We start from the raw sequence: 20547 nt of genomic DNA, 5'->3' as shown, positions 1-20547 counted from the left end.
AGCTTCACGGTGAAAGATCCAATTCTAGCCAATAGAAATTCAGAAAAGACTTTTACATCATAGGTTACCAGGGAGGAGACTTCTTTAGTGGCAACTTCGTGGTGTACCAGCAGGTGGAGCCTATAAATTACAACCAATAAAACCATCATTGATTTTTGAACAATCCCTCCGTCCCATCAACTAAAACCACCCTGCCAAGTTTCTGTAATAACAGACTGACTGGAACACACTGACTTCTATTTTTATTTCTTTTGTTATAATTGCATCAAACAAATTCAAACTACAAGCAGTAGGCTAGTCAATTTATAAGCCTACAACTGAGCAGCAGATTCAAATACAACATATAACAACTGACAACAGATACAATAAATCCATATAACAGACCAAAGTCTAACATAAAGTGCATAAGAGGGGATAAAAATCTTCATATATCGTCATTGTATTGCATAGCTTTAGGGCATTTTTGCTTTTAACTTTTTTCAAGGATTTGGAATAGAACGATTTAGTTTATGAAAGCAACAAACTTCAGAGGGGTCTTAAAAAAACAACATTTATTTATATGTGTGACTTCCACCTGAGCTTATGGATGTCCTTGTGTGGGAAAATGTTTCTGCTGATGACGAGGTTGTTGTTCATGCTCAGGTCAATCAGCCGTTCTCCATTGTTGTTTCTTTCTCTGCACCCCTGGGTGCCCGTTGCTCTCTGGTAGTTGGTACTGTCAGAGCCCACTGTGGCTCTCAAGTCTCCAGTTATCTGAAGCATGTTGTGTTGGGGTGCTTTGGAGTTCGTACCAGTTGTCTTTGTCCTCTTCAGCCTCATTTGTTGGTGCACAGCACTGCAGGATGGTTAGTTTGCAGTACTTTGAACTGAGATGTACTCTGATCAGCCTCTCTCTCACTGGTTCCCATTCCAGCAAGGTTTAGTCTTTCTCCTTTGACAGAATGATGGCAGAGATAGCAGAGGTGTGGCCAGGTCAACTTTGCTTGAGTCCCAAGTTTCAAGTCAAGTCCCAAGTCTAAATGTAGATTACCAAGTCAAGTCAGAACAAATCAAGAGTCCAGTATCAATTTAATATCTTAAACGATAAGATGTGTTTTTTAATGCATTGCTTACCATCAACAAATCTTATGAAAATAACAAAATCAATGTGTTTGCTCTATTCCTGTTACTTTCTGACTTCCCACGTACCGTTTTTAGCCATCAACCCGGAAGTCACTGGCTCCAATTGTAAGCTAAAAACCTTGAAATACAGCTCACAAAGACATAGTTTACATTTTAAAAATCACTAACTGTTACCATGAAAAGTCAGGCTGTTGTAGTTATTACCAAATCAAATTCAAATGGGAACAAATTCTTCATTACGCCAGGGTGCATCATGTTTTTTTAATACAATGGAGTTCTATGGCTGCTGGGACATGGCTGCATTGGGCACCGGCTACATGGACGAGATTTGTTAGCAAAACAAAATCATTACTGATTTTGTTATTTTCATAGGATTTGTTGACGGTAAGCAAAGCATTAAAAAACACCAGCCTTATCCTTCAAAGAAAACTAAATATCTAGGACTTTTCAATCCAATATGGTTTTAATAGGATATAAACTTGGTAAGAGCATCATGAGTTTGATTTCTATAATCAGTTTCAACGTCAATAAATTCAATCATTCCATACAAATTCACAAAACAGAATTTAAATTTCAGTCGTCAAATCTCATCACTTTCAATCTAAGTCATTTACACAAACACAAGATCTTTTGTCAAGACTTTAGAAACCTTTTCAAGTCATCAAAGTACAAGTCAAAGTCAAGTCCCAAGTCAGAACCCAAGGCAAGTCAAGTCTTAAGTCTTCTCTTAATGCATCAAATCAAGTCTCAAGTGATTGTGACTCGAGTCCAAGTCATGAGTCCCCACCTCTGTGTCAGGTGATGCCTCTTCATCCCACTGAGGACTTGTTCCGTCTTTGAGGCCTCCAACGTGGTTCGGACATTTCTCGCACCAAGGTGGACCTTGGTTTTTGCAGAGAAAAACTCTTAATTAGGTTTTCAGAAACATTTTATTCATTCAACAATGTAAACCATTTTCTGTGCAAGTTAAACAAGGGGAACCATACTCCTTAACCTCCTTCAAAATCTCCCCCAACATACACACACACAAACGCCAATTCAAATTGTAAATGAAAAATTATTGCTCTCATACCCATTCAAAATGCTATTGGAGATCATTTCCACACCATTTGAACAGCTATACAATGACAGAGCAGAACATTGAGCCACAGCAGCATCCAGGAGAACTGAACCAAAGTCATTTTGTGTGATTTATAAACTGTTTGTTCTCTCATCATGTGTTTGGTCTCTGGTAGCTGCTGTAGTAATCCCTCTCCACAAAAGCTCTGCAGAAACAGCTGTACAGCAGCATCAGTACTCTGCTGATGTTGTTACTCCTACAGAGGAGGATTTACCTGTACAGTGATGCTGCTGCCAGTTCTGACTGTCACTCAGTTAAGAGAAAACAACCTGCATTTAATAGTAGCACCAATACAGTATGGAGGCAGGGGTGAAGCACAAATGCAGAAAAATGATCCAAGAAACAACCAGAAATATTCATCTTTGGTAAGTAAATCAACGCAAATTTTAACAATTTGATTTTTCCCACAACTTTCTGACAGATCCTATGACTTAAAATCTCAATATTCAATTAAACACGTTTTGTTAATGTGCACTTTTGTTGCAAATTAGAAACAACTGCAATTTATCTTGATGCCTCAGTAATTTATTGGAGTTCACCATCCTCTTCTTATCTCCACTGGTCAGACAGACAAGGTGAAATATTTAACTTATTATTGTTCACACTGTGCAGTCTATTTGCTTTCATATTGCATGGGATATTAATTTCTGCATCAAAAGATAACATTTAGATATAGAATGATGCAATGTGCTTTTTTTCAGAATAAGGATAAGGATAAAAACTCAATGTCAACTGTTATTAATATAATAATAATAATTTTTAATAGTAATTAATTATACTGTAACACAGAGTGAGAAAATGTTTTATCAGAATGACTTTTTGAATCCTCACCAGCAGGTAGATGTGAATTACAACTCTAAATTGTGTTTGCGTCTAAAGGGAATCAATGATTTAGTAAAGATAGAGTATCTGCTTATATATCTGTTAGTATTATGCCAGTACAGCAGTTATGCACATCTGCACAGAATAGTTTACATGATGAAGTACTCACTGTGATCAGGTAGGAGATGCAGGTTTGGCAGATGAAGTCTACAAAGCTACAAAAAGATGACAAAAAAAATAAATAAACAGCAATATTATAAGAAACAGAACTGTACATGAGAGATTAGTGATTGATTACTAATGCCTGGCTGTCTGCCTTGTCTTTTAAGTACAAACCATGGAAGCAACAGATATTATAATATTACAGTACAGTACAGTACATTACCATATTTTTTTAAGGAAGAAAACTTACTGTTAGCAGGTCTGAACCCTGAAATACAGACAAGAGGTTACATTATTACTCAATGACAGATTATGATTTAAGATTCATGAAAGGAAACATAAAGAGAAAATTGAGTTACATATATGCGTTACTATTACTAGAAATGTCAACTAAATGTTTCTGTTAAGATAATATTTATATTTTATGGACTTTGCATTACCAGAAGCACCACACATTAACTATATATTAAGACTGTCACAAGCATGTGTGCTAAAATCCAACAGTGGAGTAAAAATGGCTTCATGATGAGTAAAAAAAACTCTTCGTCCCTCACCATTATTGTTCCTTCTCCAGATGAAGACTCCAGCGATGCAGATCACCAGGAGGAGCAGCAGTCCAACGACTCCAATGACAAGAGCAGTATTGATCCCTGAAGGAGAACCTGGAACCAAAACAGAGCATTCAGACTTTGTCACATAACACTGGATGGATCACATTATGTTTTTGTTCCACTTCAGTATTTTAAGTATAGAGAGGAGGTCATGTGAATCAGACAAACAAGAGAGACACCTAATGTGTTTTAGTGAACCGACCGGCATGTTTGGTTTCCTTCAATATTCTCATGGAGTTAAAAACTGTCTGGTTGCCCAAATGGTAAACAAGACTGAGCCCAAATTTACTAACAAGGAGGATTAAACTATGTAGCTATCTGGGAACACCATACAGTACATAGAAGCTACTCTGCATGAGAAAACATAGGCTGGAACTTGCAATAGATACTATATATAAAATCTGAAGAACGGCACTCTTTGCTTGAGTGTCTTTTTCTTTGCGAGCTGTAATTTTATGAAATTGTCCAATACATTCATTCATTCAGTCATTCATTCATAAATTCAAGTCAGGTGTAAGAAGTAAACTAAATGTCTCTCCTCTTACATCAGCTCTGATCCCAGTCTTACCCGGGTTGTTGGTCTTGATCACTGCTGGATCCAGTTTGGTGACGATGTCCTCCTTGACACCAGAGAGCTGAAACACACACTCGTACTTCCCCCAGTCTTCAGGTTTGACTGATGAAACTTCCAGCTGAACGCTCGTCTGGAAGGTTCCATTGTGGTTGGGGAGGATCTCTCCCTGGTCCATGAGGTCCTGAAGCTCCTCTCCATCTCTAGTCCAGAACAACATGCCTTTGTCAGGGTAGAAACCTGTAGCGTGGCAGCTGACTGGAGAGGAGGGATACTTCTGGAGGAGAGACACAGAGGGAAGCACTGGAGAGAGAGAGAGAGAGAGAGAGAGAGAGAGAGAGAGAGAGAGAGTAAGTAAAGTCAAAAATCATTACAGTTATATGTACAATGTGTCTCTATATGCTGGTTCATATTTATTGTAATGTTTCTGTACATTAGAAACAGAAGAGACAGATGAACATTGTTGTGTCCATGAAAATACATCAGGTCATGTGACTCTACCTGTTCTCTGCAGAGTGCTCTTCCCATAGTCCACATACTTCTTCAGCAAGTCAATGCAAAACTGGGACAAGAAGTACTTCCTGTATGCTAATCCAGCTTTGTCATTGTTCCAGTTCTGTTTGATGATGACAGCCTGCCGTGTTGGAGCGATCCATGTCAGTGTCTTCAGGTCCAATACCAGCCAGTCTTCTCCATCATAACCATGCTGACTAAAACCATTAACATAATCCCCCGTCTCATCATCCAATTCACAGCCAAACATCCTCTGGTAGGTGTGGACACCTGAGAGAGAGACAGAGACAGAGACTGAAGTAAACCAGAGTGAGATCCTAGCACAGTCAACTATCAGTGGTTGATACACACACACACACACACACACACACTCTGAGGTGGAGTCCTGACTAGCAGACACACACTGAACCTGATCCTGGAGTTAACATCACATCCACTGAAACCCTGCAGCCAGTGGATCAGTCCCACAATATCCTCTTCCTAGGAGAAACTACAGAAGCTCACTAGACTGTCCTGAGGCTGGTCTAGAAGCTTCCACTGAAGGAGAGTTTCAGCCTAGGATTAGTCACTAGGCTAGACCTGGTCAGCCAGGACAGTGAGTCTGTTCAGTAGTGTGTTACTACAACTGGTCAGAATAAGGCAGAGACCAGCAGGACCATTATGGAGACTGGGAGGCAGTCTGTCTGTCCTGATTGGTCCATCCATCCATCAATCATTCCATACAACCAACAACTATTTCCACCTGCAGATGTTGGCTTGGTGCCGCCTACTGGGACGGACCAACACACTGTGGTCAGTAGAGTTATTATCATCTAATGTGTTTCTACTGCTGGAGATTTATTATGGGATGGACCAACACAGTGTTCTGTATATGTATTATGGGATGGACACACTGTGGACAGTACAGTAGTGTTAATATAATCTAATCTGTAGTTCTACTATATATTTATTATGGGATTGTGACAGTCCTCCCACTCTGTTGTGTGCTTCCAGATTGTGTTTTTGTTACAGGGGATTGACAGGCAGAGTTGGGAGGTGTCCCTGATACTGATGTGGGACGCCTGGGATGGGTGGATCCCAGGTTATTTAAGATGGCTGCTCTCTCTCCCTCTTTCGCTGAATCCAAATGTCCACCCTCTGGTCTTGTGGTCTGAGCCCTTGCGGACTTCAGTCGTACGCACCGTGACGTGTTCAAGACTACAAGGCTATACAAGCCACTGATAGACAGGACTCAAGGCTGTTTCACTCGTTACTGTGGAAACGTTCAAAGCAACAGTGTAGCGACAACTACAATCATGTACACAGTGATCGCTGCACGATCGTGGTCAAGATCGCTCGTGTCATGATGTGGTGGAATATTATTTCTGGCCTGCATGATTCAAGTAACGTTTTAATAAAGTCATTGTTTTACACATTCATAAGTCCTTTTTGTTTTTCTGTTCGGCAATTGGGAAAACTACACCGTCACGTCCGTATTGCAATGAATTGTGGGTATTAAATCAGTGAAGTCTGGGGAAGTCTGCACCCCAAGCGGACTCTCTGGAAGTCTGCAGAAAGTCCACTTGAGGCCCCTTGTGGACTGGATGAATTGTGGATTTGGACAGCCCTCAGCACTCGCAGACTTCCCGGGAACGAGCCCGCAAAGTCCGCGAGTCTGCGAGTGCGATGAAGTCCGGACATTTGGATTCAGCTATTCTGTCTCTCCTCTCCACCCTTCTGGATGGTTTGAGCTTATGCTCCTTTTTTTGGTTCTTTTCTTTCACCATACAACACCACACTTTACACTCACCCATGCAATGCATTCACTACTGACATTACAGACTTACACCCTTATTCTTATTTTGTGTAATTTACTTATTTAGGTTAGAATAAATATTTTGTTGTATTACTTTGAAACATGTGTGGTCTCTCTCTTTGTCAAGTCCATTGAGCCTGGGCTGTGACAGGATGGACACAGCAGAGTTGGATGTTGAACTTTTTCAACCTGTGACCTGGATGAGAAATTTAACATCTTGTCCTGTCAGCAAGTTTATTAAAACATACTGCTAACTGTCATATGGGACCCAGCAGAAGCAGCCTGTGTCCAGTTTACAGTCCTGCTCCGTAGATTGAGAAACCAGGCAGTAATGTTATTCTATCAGCTGTGTGTTGTGAAACTGTTGTGATAAACAGGTTTCTACAGTAGAGTTATGATGTTTTTTATTATTATAAATTATTCTAATCTAATCTATTGGAGATTAACTGTTAATAATCTCTGTTGGTTATTATGGATGGACAGAAACACTGTAGCAGTACAGCAGACTAGCAACCAGTCATCGTATCTGTGTGTGTGTGTATGATGGAAGCTACTTCTCTTTGCTATTTTACAACAAACCAGGATGAAAAACATTTCAGCAGAATAAAGTGAAACACAAACAAACCTCCAGTTTGGTTGAAGCGCTGCTTCAGAGTCTGAAGTTCGGCTTTGAAGAACTGATGGGCCTCCAAAGTTCTCTCAGTGTACCACTCCAAGTGCTGTGGATCATCTGCTATGACTTTGTTCATCCAGTCCTGTGTGGATTCTGCTCTCTCGGTGTTGCTGTCATAGTGAGCGAACTGAACTCCATCAACCATCCCAACAGCCACAAACTCTGGGAAGTTTGGGACTTCAGTGAATCCAGTCTGTACAAACTTCAGGGAGCGAGTCACTGTGGGACAAACAGTTAACATAAGATACTCAGGTTTTCGTTTACATTTTTGCCGGGCTGGCCTAGAAGAGTGAAATTAGCTAACTGACTGACTGACTGACTGACTGACCTACCAACTACCCGTTGTTGAAAGTCGCGCGATAAGTGGCGTCAAGACCTACAGAGTCATGGTGGTGTACGTGATATTGCGTTGTTTGCACTGTCACGGTGTGTTTCTGCCCCGGATTTCAAACTGGAAAAACATGCCGTCTCATTTGGAAACTTCCTCTTATATTACGAAAATGGTTCACCGAAATGTGTTTCTGAAAACATTTGAGGCGAGAAATCAGCCATGCAGTTGTTGAATCTGTCTTCATTTGACATCGACAACAGTTAGTTTAAAAGTTTGTACACAAGTTTCGGGAGTTTCCAGAGGCGGCGAGTCGCACAACTATTCTTGGCTTAACCAACACTTAAGGTCTTTGCACAGTCTGTATCTTTCATCCGAAATTGTCAGACGTCGAAAAATAAATACGACCTCACGTTGTGTCAGTCACGTTTACACACCAACTCCGAAACTTTCGTCCGTCATTAAAGTTCATACAGGTTCGATTTTTTGCGTTTTTTCGCATTCGTCAAAAGCCTTTAGAGAGTTGTTTGACCACTCAGAGCCACCGTACTGTTATTATTTGTCATCCAAAATGGCATCTGATAAACTGATTCACTTCGTCTCCCAGCACAAAGCACTTTATGACAAACAAAGTAAAGAATACAGAGATGCGGAATTTAAAGACAGATTGTGGCAGGTGATTGCAGAACAGCTTGGAATTGGGGATGGTAGGTATGATCGCAAAACAAAGGATGTACGAAAGATTAGACCGTAGTGATTGTGCTCTAGTTATAGCTAAGCTAGCTTAGCGATAGCTAAGTTATTAATGTTCCTTGTTTTGTATAACGTTAGTTGAAGCAGTGAAGAAAATGTGGCGTAACCTGCGGGACACATACGTCCGCAACAAGAGAGAGGAACAGGGCAGAAGTGGACAGGGGGCCAGCAGGAAAAAGAAGTGGAAATACATGGAAGCAATGTCCTTCTTGAAATCTTCCACGACAAAGAGGTTAGCCTATCCAGAAATGCACAACAGCAATGATGATGCTTACAGCAGAGTGCAATTTAATAGCTGCACAGTATCATTTCATAACTCTTTCAACAGGTCAGATAGTAATATTCAGGTGGAGGATGAAATAGAGGATGAGGACAGCACACAGACAGAGATGGAGAGCGACAGTGTAGAGACAGAGAGGGAGGACAGCTCAACCCCTTCAGGTAGCCGCGCAGCCTCCAGAGCTCCAAGGCAATTAGGGAAGTTCCATTTCTCATTGAACCTCCTTGCCGTGTACTTCCAGATCTCCTCTGTTGGAGCTGCCATGTATTTTTCTTTGAGATGCAGCCAGATTTGGTCACAGGTCTCCCTCACAAGCTTCTAAAGAGGTCAAAACTCCAGCAACACTTGTCGTATACAGAACAACTTTATTGTTAGACCAACGCGTTTCGGCTTGTGGCCTTCATCAGGGTCATCATGAAACATATTACAGACAGCATTTAAATAGGGTAGCAGAAAAAATTCAAAAAGGTAAAAAAATATAAAAGACAACCAATCATATACATCTGTGGCAGGGTCAGTGCTATGGGTTTTATGCATGTTTTAATTAATTTTGTGCGTGTTTTGGATTGTGTGTTTTGTGTTTGCAGTGGTTTTTTAATGATTCTTTTAATCAGCAGTTTTATTGGCTTGGTGTGTTTTTATGGTTTTGCATGCTATTGGTTGTGGTGTGTTTTCCCAACTGCCGAGGGCTTCGTGGCTGCCGACATTCATCGTGTGCTGGCATTCGTGTGGACTGGTGGTTCCATTTTTGCCTCTCCTGCAGCAAAGGTAGGTATTCCCGTACCCATCGTTTCCAAAAAAGGTCAGAAATATACTGAACTTGTTTCCATCTTCGTTTTACGTACAGCTCATGTGGCTCAAACAATCCAGGTGGTAAGGGTGGTCTTCCTTTCATAAGCAGGATATGGTTGGGAGTAAGTGGCTCCAGATCATTTGGATCTTCAGAGAGTTTGGTGATAGGCCGATCATTTAAAATGGCTTCAGCTTCGCACATAACTGTATGAAGTCCATCGTCATCCAGTGTCTGTTGTTGAAGAACTGAACTTAGAATCCTTCTCACCATGCGGATTACACGCTCCCAAACACCACCATGATGTGACCCTGCTGGAGGATTGAAACTCCACTTGACTCCATTTTGCTGCAAAACTCCTTGAATCCGTGTATGATTCCATGATGCGAGTGCCTCCTTTAGTTCTCTCTCTGCTCCTTTGAGTTGGTCCCATTGTCAGATTGAATGTGTACAACTTGACCTCTCCTACAGATGAAACGGCGCAAAGCATTGATGCATGCATCTGTATCCAAAGAGTTAGCCACTTCCAGATGGACTGCTCTGCTTGCCAGACAGGTGAATATCACTCCATAGCGCTTGACTGTGCCTCGTCCTTTCCTCACTACAATCGGTCCAAAATAGTCGACTCCCACATTGGTAAATGGTGGATAATCAGGAAGAATCCTTTCCTTTGGCAAATCTGCCATCTTTTGCTCCATCATTCTTCCATTATACCTCCTACAAAAGCAACATTCTGTTATGATTCTCCTCACAGCTGAGTTGGCACTTGTGACCCAGTACTTCCGCCTCAGCGTGGACAGCGTGTGGTTGCGACCACTATGGCCAAGCTGTTTGTGAATGTGCTTGAGGATGAGAGTGGCTACATGTTGATCTTTGGAGAGGATGAGTGGATGTTTAGTTTCCTCTGGCAAGGAGCCTTTAGTCAACCGCCCTCCAACTCTCAGGAGCCCATTATCCAAATATGGATCCAACCTGTAGATAATACTCTGTCTGCTCACTGTAGCTTTCCCAGATGACAACGTAGCAATCTCTTCTGCAAATCTTTGCTGCTGACAGTACCGAATGATAGCAAGCTCGGCCTCCAAAAGATCATTTGTAGACAAAGCCTGTCCTCCTGGCCTGTCTTTAACCCCTTGCTTGTCTTGCCGCATGACACTATTGTCTAGTCTCTGCCTGCTGGCATCAGACGCCTCCGACTCCCTCCTCCTGTGACTCCTTTCCAAAAGAGTATTTTTCAGCTTAAGGAACCAGGCAACTGCTACCTTGAGCTTCATCCAATTTGAGAAGTAGGCCATTAGCCGACTAGTGGCATCAGGTGAGCCCTCCACATTAACAACATTCACCATGGCTTCCTTCTTGACCTCCAAGTCATCTGCTTCCATCGCAGTCTCTACCACATTTGCTGGCCAGTCCCCTTCTGGTTTACACAAAAACTTTGGACCCTCAATCCACCTGTTGTCATGAACAAAGTCTCCAACCCTCACTCCTCTGGATGCATCATCCGCTGGGTTTTGCTTGGAGCTGACATACCGCCATTGTGAAGTTGTGGTGGCTCCTCTAATAGTCGCGACCCTGTTTGCCACAAAGGTATGGAAACGCTTGTCCTCGTTCCTTATGTACTTCAGCACAGAAGTGCTATCTGTCCAAAAGACTGACTCTTGTAACTGGAGCTTCAGCTCTGCCTTCAGCATCAGGTCGATGCGAACAGCAAGGACAGCAGCAGTCAGCTCTAAGCGAGGAATAGTAACAGTCTTTAATGGTGTAACTCTGGCCTTGCCCATCAGGAATGCAACATGGATGTCATTTCCGTCATTCTGCATCCTGAGATAAGTGACGGCTCCATATCCTGCTTCACTAGCATCTGCAAAGTGATGAAGCTGAACATGTCTGGGATGTCCAAAGCCCTTAGGTTTAATGCACCTTTCAACCTTAAACTCCGACAGCATATCCAGCTCTTCCATCCACCTTGTCCACTGATGCAAGATGTCCTGGGGTATGGTCTCATCCCATCCAAAGTTTCTTCTGCAAAGCTCTTGCAGCATGATCTTGGCAGGCAGCACAACTGGTGCAAGAAAACCCAGAGGGTCATACACAGAACTAGACACAGACAGCATTCCACGTCTGGTGCAAGACTTTTGATGGACCTCCATTTTGAACTTAAATGCATCAGTCTCAACACACCACTGCAAACCAAGAGCTCTCTCTACAGGAAGTTTGTCTCTATCCAGATTCAGTGCATTAAAATCTTTAGCTCTGCGTTCCTCAGGAAGAGTTTGCAACATGGTGCGATTGTTGCTGATCCACTTTGTCAGAGTGAAACCTCCCTTCTGACAGAGAGCAATTAGATTTTTGACCATGAGGGCAGCTTCCCCATCCGAGACCATGCTCTTCAAACAATCGTCAACGTAAAAGTTCTCCTTGACTGTTTGAATCACTTCAGCTGGAAAGTCGGATTGATTGTCATCTGCCGTTTTCCTCAGAGCGAAGCTAGCACAACTCGGAGAGGACACAGCACCGAACAGATGGACAGTCATACGAAACTCTGCCACTTCCTTGGTCAGATCTCCCTCCAGCCACCACAAAAAGCGCAGAAAGTCTCTGTCCTCCTCTGCAACCTTGACCTGATGGAACATTGCTTGTATGTCGCCCATGACTGCCACAGGTTCCTGTCTGAATCTAAGGAGGACTCCAAGCAATGTACTTGTAAGGTTGGGACCTTGCAAGAGCTGATGGTTTAATGATGTACCCTTGAATGCCGCACCACAGTCAAATACCACCCGCAGAGTCCTCTTCCTTGGATGATATACACCATGGTGAGGAATATACCACACCTTTCCACTGCCACGATCCAGCTGCTGTGTAGGTACTTGCTCTGCATAGCCCTTACTAATCACCTCGTTGAGACACGTTTTGTACTCCTCATACAACTGTTCACTGTTCAGGAACTTCCTCTTCAGGCCAAGTAACCTTTGCTTCACCACAGAGAAGTTGTTGGGCAGAGATACATTGTCCTTCTTAAAGGGCAATTTCAGGCTGTAATGACCCTCTTCAAGTGTTGCAGAATTTTCCACAAGCTCCATGAACTTGATGTCCTCTCTTGATAGCCCTTTCTCCTCCGTAGCTCTCTCGTTGAAATCATGGTTGTACTGCATATTCAGCATTTCTTCCAACCTACACACAGAAATCCTGTTGACAACTGCTGCAGGGAACTCAGCTTCCAAGCTGCTGTCATTTCCTTGCAAAGGACCATTAATGACCCATCCCAATGCTGTTCTTATAGCATATGGGCCCTCCCCACGGCTGTTAATGACCTCCCAAGGTTCCAACATCTTGGGAGCGTTGCTTCCAATCAACAGGTCAACGTTAGCCTTTATGCTGGGAATTTGTACCTTTGACAGGTATGACCATTTTGCCAAATCTCCTTCAGTCACAATGTTGTCTGTACTTACAGGCATTTTCTTCTGGGTGAGGACTTCTGGGAGCTTATAGAAGAGGTTGGTCTCCAAACCAGACACTTCCAAGCCTGACAACGAATATGCTGGCACAACCTTTTCCTGTCCCATGGTTTGTAGGAGAAAGCGGGTTTGTCTACCAGCAAGATTGAGCCTTTGCATGAGATGCTCCGAACAGAAAGTGGCTGAACTGCCAGGATCCAAAAATGCATAGGTGTGTATTATCTGGTCTCCTTTGATGGACTTGACTTGGACTGGTAGGATAGAGAGAAGACAGCGATCCTTCCCGGCCCCTGTATGACCACAGGTTTTATGAGATGCTGTGATATTACATGCTACCAGCTCTTTGGAATGTTCTGTGTCTGTGTTGGCTCTGTCCCTGTTGTCAATATGAAGCACACTGGGATGGTTTTGACCACAAATCCTGCAGGTCAAACGCTTATCGCAGTCTCGACTCCTGTGCCCAGCACATAAGCAGCCGAAGCAAAGCTCTTTCTCCTTTAGAAAGCCTATTTTATCTCTGTGCTTCTTCCTTTTAAAATGTTGACATTCTTCCAATGAGTGACCTTGAGTACAGCAAACACAAGTTGACTTCACTGTAGAGCCATGTGCTGGTAAGACCACCCTTAAGTCTCTTGAGTTCTCAACTGATTGCACAGGTGCAATGGTGGTGGCGAAGCTGTTTCCTTTAAATTTATTTCCTGGCTGTGACTTCAGCCTATTGACAACCTTTGAACCAGTTGTTCCAGATGGTATATCCCGAATGTCGCCAAATAAAGGGTCTGATAGGATTCTGACATGTTTTTCGATGAATGCAACCAGATCTTTGAACAGAGCTCTGCGTTTAGATGTTTCCAGTATACCATGTGCAATGGTTCTCCATCGCTCTCTCAGTTTAAATGGCAAGTTAGACATGACTGCTCTCATGTTGCTTGGCATGTCCAATTCTTGCATGTACTGCAGATTCTCCATGACGTTACAGCATGACCGCAGAAAAAGAGAGTAGGCTTGTAATGCATTCACGTCTTCTGACTTTATTGAAGGCCAAGCCAAAGCCTTTTCCATGTATGCAGTGGCAATTTTGTATTCATTGCCAAAGTGTTCTTGCAATAGCTGTTTTGCTTGATCATAGCCATGATCAGGAGCCATATGCTGGCAGCTACGCACCAGCTCCCTTGGCTGCCCTCTAGTGAACTGCTCCAGGTAATATAAACAATCACCTCTGCTGACCTTTTCCTCCACTCCTTGCTCAAATGCTCGTTTAAAGGAAATGTATTGAAGAGGATCCCCATCAAATAATGGAATATCTCTTGCTGGCAATAACATTAAACGTTGCTGTTGGACAAGGGCTGATGTTATTTCATTTTGCCTTTGCATTATGGTGCAAATGTTTCCAAGATGCCTTTCATCCACTGGCTGAGCATTGAATAGGGAGGGTTCCAAAAGCTGTGACAGTGCATCCACTTGCGACTTGTGATGGAAACTCTGCATTTCTGAATCAGTCCACTCCTTTGGTCCAGCTGTGCATTGCCGACTAGCCCCCTGAGGCAGCTCAACAGTTGGTGGTGGGTTACTTGCTGGAAGTGACCAATCCTTACTTTGCTGTGTTTTGCTCTGATTTACAGGCTTGTACTCCTTTGCCATCGGGTTGAGACTGTTTGAAGTTGCTGCCCTTTTTTCTTTGTCCAGGTATGAATTCATTGCATTTGATGATGCTTTGGAAAACCTTTGAACGTCAGAGGCCTGTAGAACTGCTAATTTAGCAGTGGATGCAGCTAGCATGGATTCTAGCTCAAGTTGTTCTCTTCTCCTTTTCAGCTGTTGCTCTTGTTCCTCCAAAGCATGCTTTTCCTTTAAAGCTGCTGCACGAACAAGCAACGCAACTCTGTCCACCTCTGCTTTGATTCTTGCAGAGGAAGTAGTGCTAGAATTTCCGCTACGTGAACTCTTTCTGCTTGAGGGTTTGCTAGCAACGTTTGACACACTGTCCTCTGGATTAATACCATCATCATCATTGTCACCCTTAAATGCATGTTCAGCACATGATACCCATCTTTCCACATCAGAAATAAATTCATTATTAGATATCATTTTTGCTTTGAACCATATGTCATGCTTTTCTTTTTCATCAACAGGTAACATACCCATCAAAGAACCATGAATACCTTTTGCTTCATCACACAAATTGACAAGATCATCAAGAGCACATTGTACCTCTGATTTTTTACCTCTTTTTTGCATAAGCCCTTGCATATTTTCTCTTAACTTACTAGCCTTATTTAGCTTAGCTTTCCTAGCATTTTGCAACCTTTCCAGCTTTTCTGCAAACGCTTTAGCAGTTAATTTTACAACACGTTTTTCTTTGTCCTTTTGTGTATCAGCGTCATTCGTGATACTGATTCAGCTGATTGCGCAATAGCCTCAGCGGGCCTGTCCATAGTTTCACGTGCATCCATAATGTTTTTTCCCCAAGCACGCTTGATCGTTACAAAGTTAATAAAGTAAATTGTCCTCCCTTTTTGACCACCAATGCATTGGATTTACGCCACTATATGTAGCGAACATTGTGTGCACACAAACATGAATGGCCATTCATAGCAATTTGTAGCCCTACACATACCTCCCGTTGGGCGCCGTGATGATCCCGGTGAACGACTCCTCTGCCGGCATTTGAAGAGCCGCTCCCGATGTCCTACTGGCGGATGGCCTTGATCCGAAGGATGAAACGTGCTGAACGCTCCCGACGGCAGCAGGCATCGGCGTCCTCTCGCCGATAGCTGGATGTAGCAGCCGGGCTCAGATGGGTAGAATAACCGGCGTTTGGATGTCCGGTTTCCAGCGTCCACTCAGCTGGAAACTGTAGCGGTCGAACTGACATCTATTGCCGCACGCGATGAAGCTCTTCCAGCGTCACTAAGCATAGTTTTTTGACTTGAATGTAGCGGCTAAGCCTAAACTTAAAGCCACTGAGGGGCTGCATAGCCGGGCTAATAATTGACGCGCACGCCTTAACACCGCTTAGTAGTGTCTAGGAAAATAACAGAGTCCAACTTCTGTTGCTTGCTTTGATGGGATTTTTTATTGCTCACCGTTGTGGTCTTCAACGTGTTAAAGGCAAGAATCCATAACCGACGTGTGCATAAATCTCCATGATAAAGCCAACATTTCACCAATACAACAAACAAAGCGTTCATATGCCGTGGCTTGGCGCTCAAAAAACTGTATGTGCTCCTCCGTCCAGCAACACCTGTTACCTGAACAAAGGTTCCTACCTATATAGTGACCCATAGCACAATGGTGACCCCTACTGGATCAATTTGGTGTCTTTCATATACAGAAACGCTGGAAATGGCTCCTACACTCTGCGTTGTGGTTTTAACTCTGCTCACCCCTGATTTTAAAAGAACCTGTGTAGCCTTTTTAATGGAGTCCTAGGCTCCTTCCAATTCCTAGGTGGCGTTGTCGGCATTTTAATCCTTTTACGTTCTTAATATTTATTTTAACCATTGAGTTGGCCTAGCCACGGCACACATCCACACACATATCAGCCAATGGGATACCTACAAGGATGGGTCACAATCTTCCCCACGGTGCTGATGCCCAACCTGAAACTGCTGGCGATGGTGGTAAATGAGTCCCCAGTGCTGAGATATCTAAAATCATACAAAGATTGTTCTAGCAAATGAATTGTTAAACGAACAAACATGTGGGTGTGTGTGTGTCAACATTATTATAGTTAACTAAAACTAAAAACTAAAACTACGTGTGAAAAAACATTTTAGTTAACTGAAATAAAAATAAAAACTAGAAAAAAAACGAAAACTAACAAACGATATTGTGTTCTTACAAAACTAGGCTAAATAAAAATATAGGCTACAGAAAATGTCTTTATTTTTACTCTTTGTCAATTTGGTCAAATTTGTCAACACAACAAGCATGAGGAGGCATTGGTGCATATGTTTATTGAGACTGGGATGTCTACGTGACTGTGAGTTAACTGCCTTCACAAAGTGTTGTCTTTGTATTGTAATAGCCTATCTATTCTGAACTTCTTAAATCTTGCCCCTGACAAATGTCCCCCTAAATTATAATAAAAAACTAAAACTAATACTGAAACTAATAAAAACTAAACTAAAACTAAACATTTTTAAACAATAAAAACTAAACGGAAACAAGCAAACCCACTCTGGAAACTAACTGAAACTAAACTGAATTGAAAACGAAAATGAAAATGAAAAAATACGAAATAAAAATAAAAACTAATGAAAAATACAAAACTATAAAAACTCTGGTGTGTGTATGTTTGCAACAAGCTTAATAAATTGATGGAACAATTTAAAGGAATGTCAAGAAGGTGTAAACACTGTGCATGCACGAACTAGGCAATGAGGCAGCTCAGCCGTTACGCACGACTGGATCTACTGGGATCTCCGGCACAGCCTCGAAACACTGATACTATCAGCTCTGGCAGAAAAGTGTGATAAACAGACTGATCACAGGACAACTATTGACCATGATCTTGTCTGTATGTTGCAGCGTTTTGAGGCTGCGCCCTGAATATCTGCGGATCCAGTCGAAAGGCTGATCACCTATGCGCACTTTTCCGATGGCACAATTTGGATTGCCAAATCATGAAGAGAGAGAGAGAGAGAGAGAGAGAGTGTTTGTGTGTGTGTGTGTGTGTGTGTGTGTGTGTGTGTGTGTGTGTGTGTGTGTCCCTACCTTAGACATACTGCCAGCCGCGGTTCAGGATCAATTGGATCGCGGAAATTGGTGGTCTTCTTTTTAATGTGTGGTTCCAGTATTGCTAGCAGTGTATCAAACTGGACCACTGACATCCTGAAATAGACCTGGAAACGATCGGGATAATTCCGCAGCTCCTTTATCAGCAGGTGAAACTCTCCTTGCTCTTGACGCCTTCTCAGGATCGGATGGACCCAATATTTTCTTTTTCTTTTTCTACTTTCAAGAAGTGAGAGGACCACAAAATCATCCTCACTGCTTGACGACTCCATTTTGTCTCGTATTGCGAATTTTCGCAACGAATAGAATAATAAAACGCATCGGACTCAGTGTGCAATGTTTCTGTGCGTAACGGTTTTTATCGGACGACGGATTAAAAAAACGCATACGAAAAATACGGACTTGGTGTGCAAAGGCCTTTAGCCTAATTCAACAAAGTCTGATCTGACATCAGCCTTGGCAGTAACGAAATCAAATTGCAGTTACAACAACTACAAAGGAAAGATTTCAAATGTGATCTTACCTGGAGATGCAACATGACAGAAGAGCAGCAACAGAATAATCTCCTTCATCTTGTTTTGATAAAGAAGTAGACTACAGTTTAAAGTAATGAAGAAATCGTCCGCTGGTTGAAACTTTCCCTCCTTTCTGCAGACGTTACACAGTCAGCCGCAGAGTCAAGAGTCTAATTCCATCCAATAGAAATTCAGAAAAGACTGTTACATCATGGGTTACTAGGCTGAACTGAAGAGCTGAGGTTGTTATATGAAAGTGAAACTACAGGCTAGGGAGAGAAGACATTACTTCACACACATAACGACAGATTTTGCAGATTGTTTTTGTCTCTCAGTCGTAAATATTCTCACACTAGGAGGATTAGGCAAAGATGTGGTATCACACACAAAGTCACACTGCATTTTTTTTTTTAAATCTCAATCTATCATACCATAAACTTATTTGACAATTAATGTCAAGCAATTACAAAGATTTGATGTTAGGCTACTTTTCTATCAAAATGTCTTTTTCTTCCTGGACAACAGAAAATCTTTGGTGGTGGAGACTTCTTTAGTGGTGACTTCATGGTGTACCAGCAGGTGGAGCCTATAAATTACAACCAATAAAACTATCATTGATTTTTGAACAATCCCTCCGTCCCATCAGTTAAAACCACCCTGCCAAGTTTCTGTAATAACAGACTGACTGGAACACACTGACTTCTATTTTTAATTTTTTTGTTATAATTGCATCAAACTACAAGCAGTAGGCTAGTCAACATATAGGCCTACAACTGAGCATCAGATTCAAATACAACATATAAGAACTTACAAAACATAGGCCTATATTTAGGCTAAAGACTATGCTAAGTTTGTATAATGTATAACTGTTTTTTTTTTATACAAGCTATAGGCTATAGCTTAGTCTACTGTTGACTCAATCAAAAAAATAAAATAAAAAAAGTTATTTTTTGCCTTTATTAGAGGGTTGAAAATGGAGAGAAGCAGCAGGATGACATGTGACAAAAGGTCGGACACCTGCACACTGTCAATTTGAACCAGTTGCTGCTGTTCAGTTGCCCAGCCAAACCTTTGCTTTTACATTTTATTTTTTAAACACAATCGAAAACTCTTTTATTATTTAGCCGTTCTCAATGTGAACATTTACGCTCCTGTAATACATTTCCAATTCCGGCATAAAACGAATTAACAGGCGGGTTTTTCATTTAAGCTCCAACAGAGCTAAACATTTTTCACAATGCTACCACAATTATTATCATCTCAGTAATGAAATTGTAGCATTTACACGCCTACCTTGCAGATATTAGACTGACTGGGCTCATTATCTGTTGGTTTAATTTAGATATTATCCTGAAGTCTTTATGCCTTTCTCCCCCACTAAAATCTATTGAACTTTTTAAACAGAGCAACAATTGTCAAAAGTATTTAAGTAAATTGTGTCTTTTCTGCTCCGCCTTAAAAGGTCCCAGGTCTCTACACGATCAATGGTAAGCCTGTTGCGCTCACTGACGGATAATAAAATTAATCTTATTTGCACGTTAAATACTTAAAAAAAACAAAGAAAAAATAAATGAAGTGATAAATGGGTGCTGAGGGGGCTGCAGCACCCCCTACTGGCGGGGGGCTGTAACTGCAAGGCTAAGCCCCGTCACACTGTAAATTTCAGATGCTTTGTGTGTTCATTGTTTTAAACTTGGTGTGGTGGTGCTGCCGGACGATTCGTTATGTAGCTCGCTCCCTGTCTCTCAATTTCCTGTCTCACTGGTTACAGGCAGGGGTTAAAGTTGATAAGTTAATAAGTAAATAAATCTGATTGGCAGTTTCATACATAATAATGTCAAGCGAGTTCACATGCCTGCCAACTCTCACGCATTGACCGTGACGCCACAAGTCCATTTTCTCACGCAGTGAAAAACAAATTCATAACTGATAACGTCGCGGCGCGAAAAAAGGACACTGACAGCAGGACAGACGAGACAGAAATGTATTATATTGTAATTTATTCCCATGCATGCTGCTCAGAGTAATCTCAGTCAGTCAGTCTGTCTCTCCCTCTCCTCTCGCGCCGTGCGCACCAGGCAGGAGTGAGAGTGAGTTGCTATGGTTACGGGGACGCTCTGTGTCTGTCGCTCTGACTTTCTCACGATTCCCAATAATAGGTTTTTAGGTTAGTATGCCCATGCAAAATCATGAATATAAGCACCTCAATGCTGAAATCTAGTAATATAACATAATTTTACATTTTTGGTTAACATTATACAGGGTTGCTATTTCTTGACTTAATCCAAGAGGTTAGG

At 42.0% G+C, this 20547-nt stretch overlaps 1 protein-coding gene across 5 annotated transcripts in view; it reads right to left on the bottom strand.

Moving 5' to 3' along the window:
• Positions 1 to 18373, bottom strand: part of LOC139644786 (major histocompatibility complex class I-related gene protein-like) — a 33114-nt gene extending 14741 nt beyond the window's left edge. For 2 of the 5 annotated variants that reach the window (XR_011695210.1, XM_071520269.1), the window contains exons 1-9: positions 18259 to 18373; positions 17715 to 17842; positions 16557 to 16645; positions 7342 to 7608; positions 4910 to 5191; positions 4406 to 4711; positions 3781 to 3888; positions 3477 to 3494; positions 3234 to 3279 (exon numbers count right to left, since the gene is read on the bottom strand). Coding sequence is in view for 2 of the 5 variants with exons in the window: in XM_071520269.1 (XP_071376370.1) it covers positions 3272 to 3279; positions 3477 to 3494; positions 3781 to 3888; positions 4406 to 4711; positions 4910 to 5191; positions 7342 to 7608; positions 16557 to 16645; positions 17715 to 17842; positions 18259 to 18273 (1221 nt within the window). In the remaining 3 variants the exon portion in view is untranslated. Of the gene's footprint in view, positions 1 to 225; positions 2005 to 3233; positions 3280 to 3476; positions 3495 to 3780; positions 3889 to 4405; positions 4712 to 4909; positions 5192 to 7341; positions 7609 to 16556; positions 16646 to 17714; positions 17843 to 18258 lie in introns of those variants that run through there. The other 3 variants (XR_011695208.1, XR_011695209.1, XM_071520268.1) reach the window with 3 other exon arrangements.
• Between the last annotated feature and the right edge of the window lie 2174 nt (positions 18374 to 20547).

The sequence above is a fragment of the Centroberyx affinis genome, unplaced genomic scaffold (assembly GCF_046629955.1).
Source record: "Centroberyx affinis isolate AG114_WGS23_722 - 3 ecotype Tasmania unplaced genomic scaffold, CSIRO-AGI_Caff_v1 ptg000786l_1, whole genome shotgun sequence".
Taxonomy (NCBI): Eukaryota; Metazoa; Chordata; class Actinopteri; order Beryciformes; family Berycidae; genus Centroberyx; species Centroberyx affinis.
The sequence above is the reverse complement of the archived record's forward strand: the minus strand, read 5'-3'. Positions and strand labels throughout refer to the sequence as shown.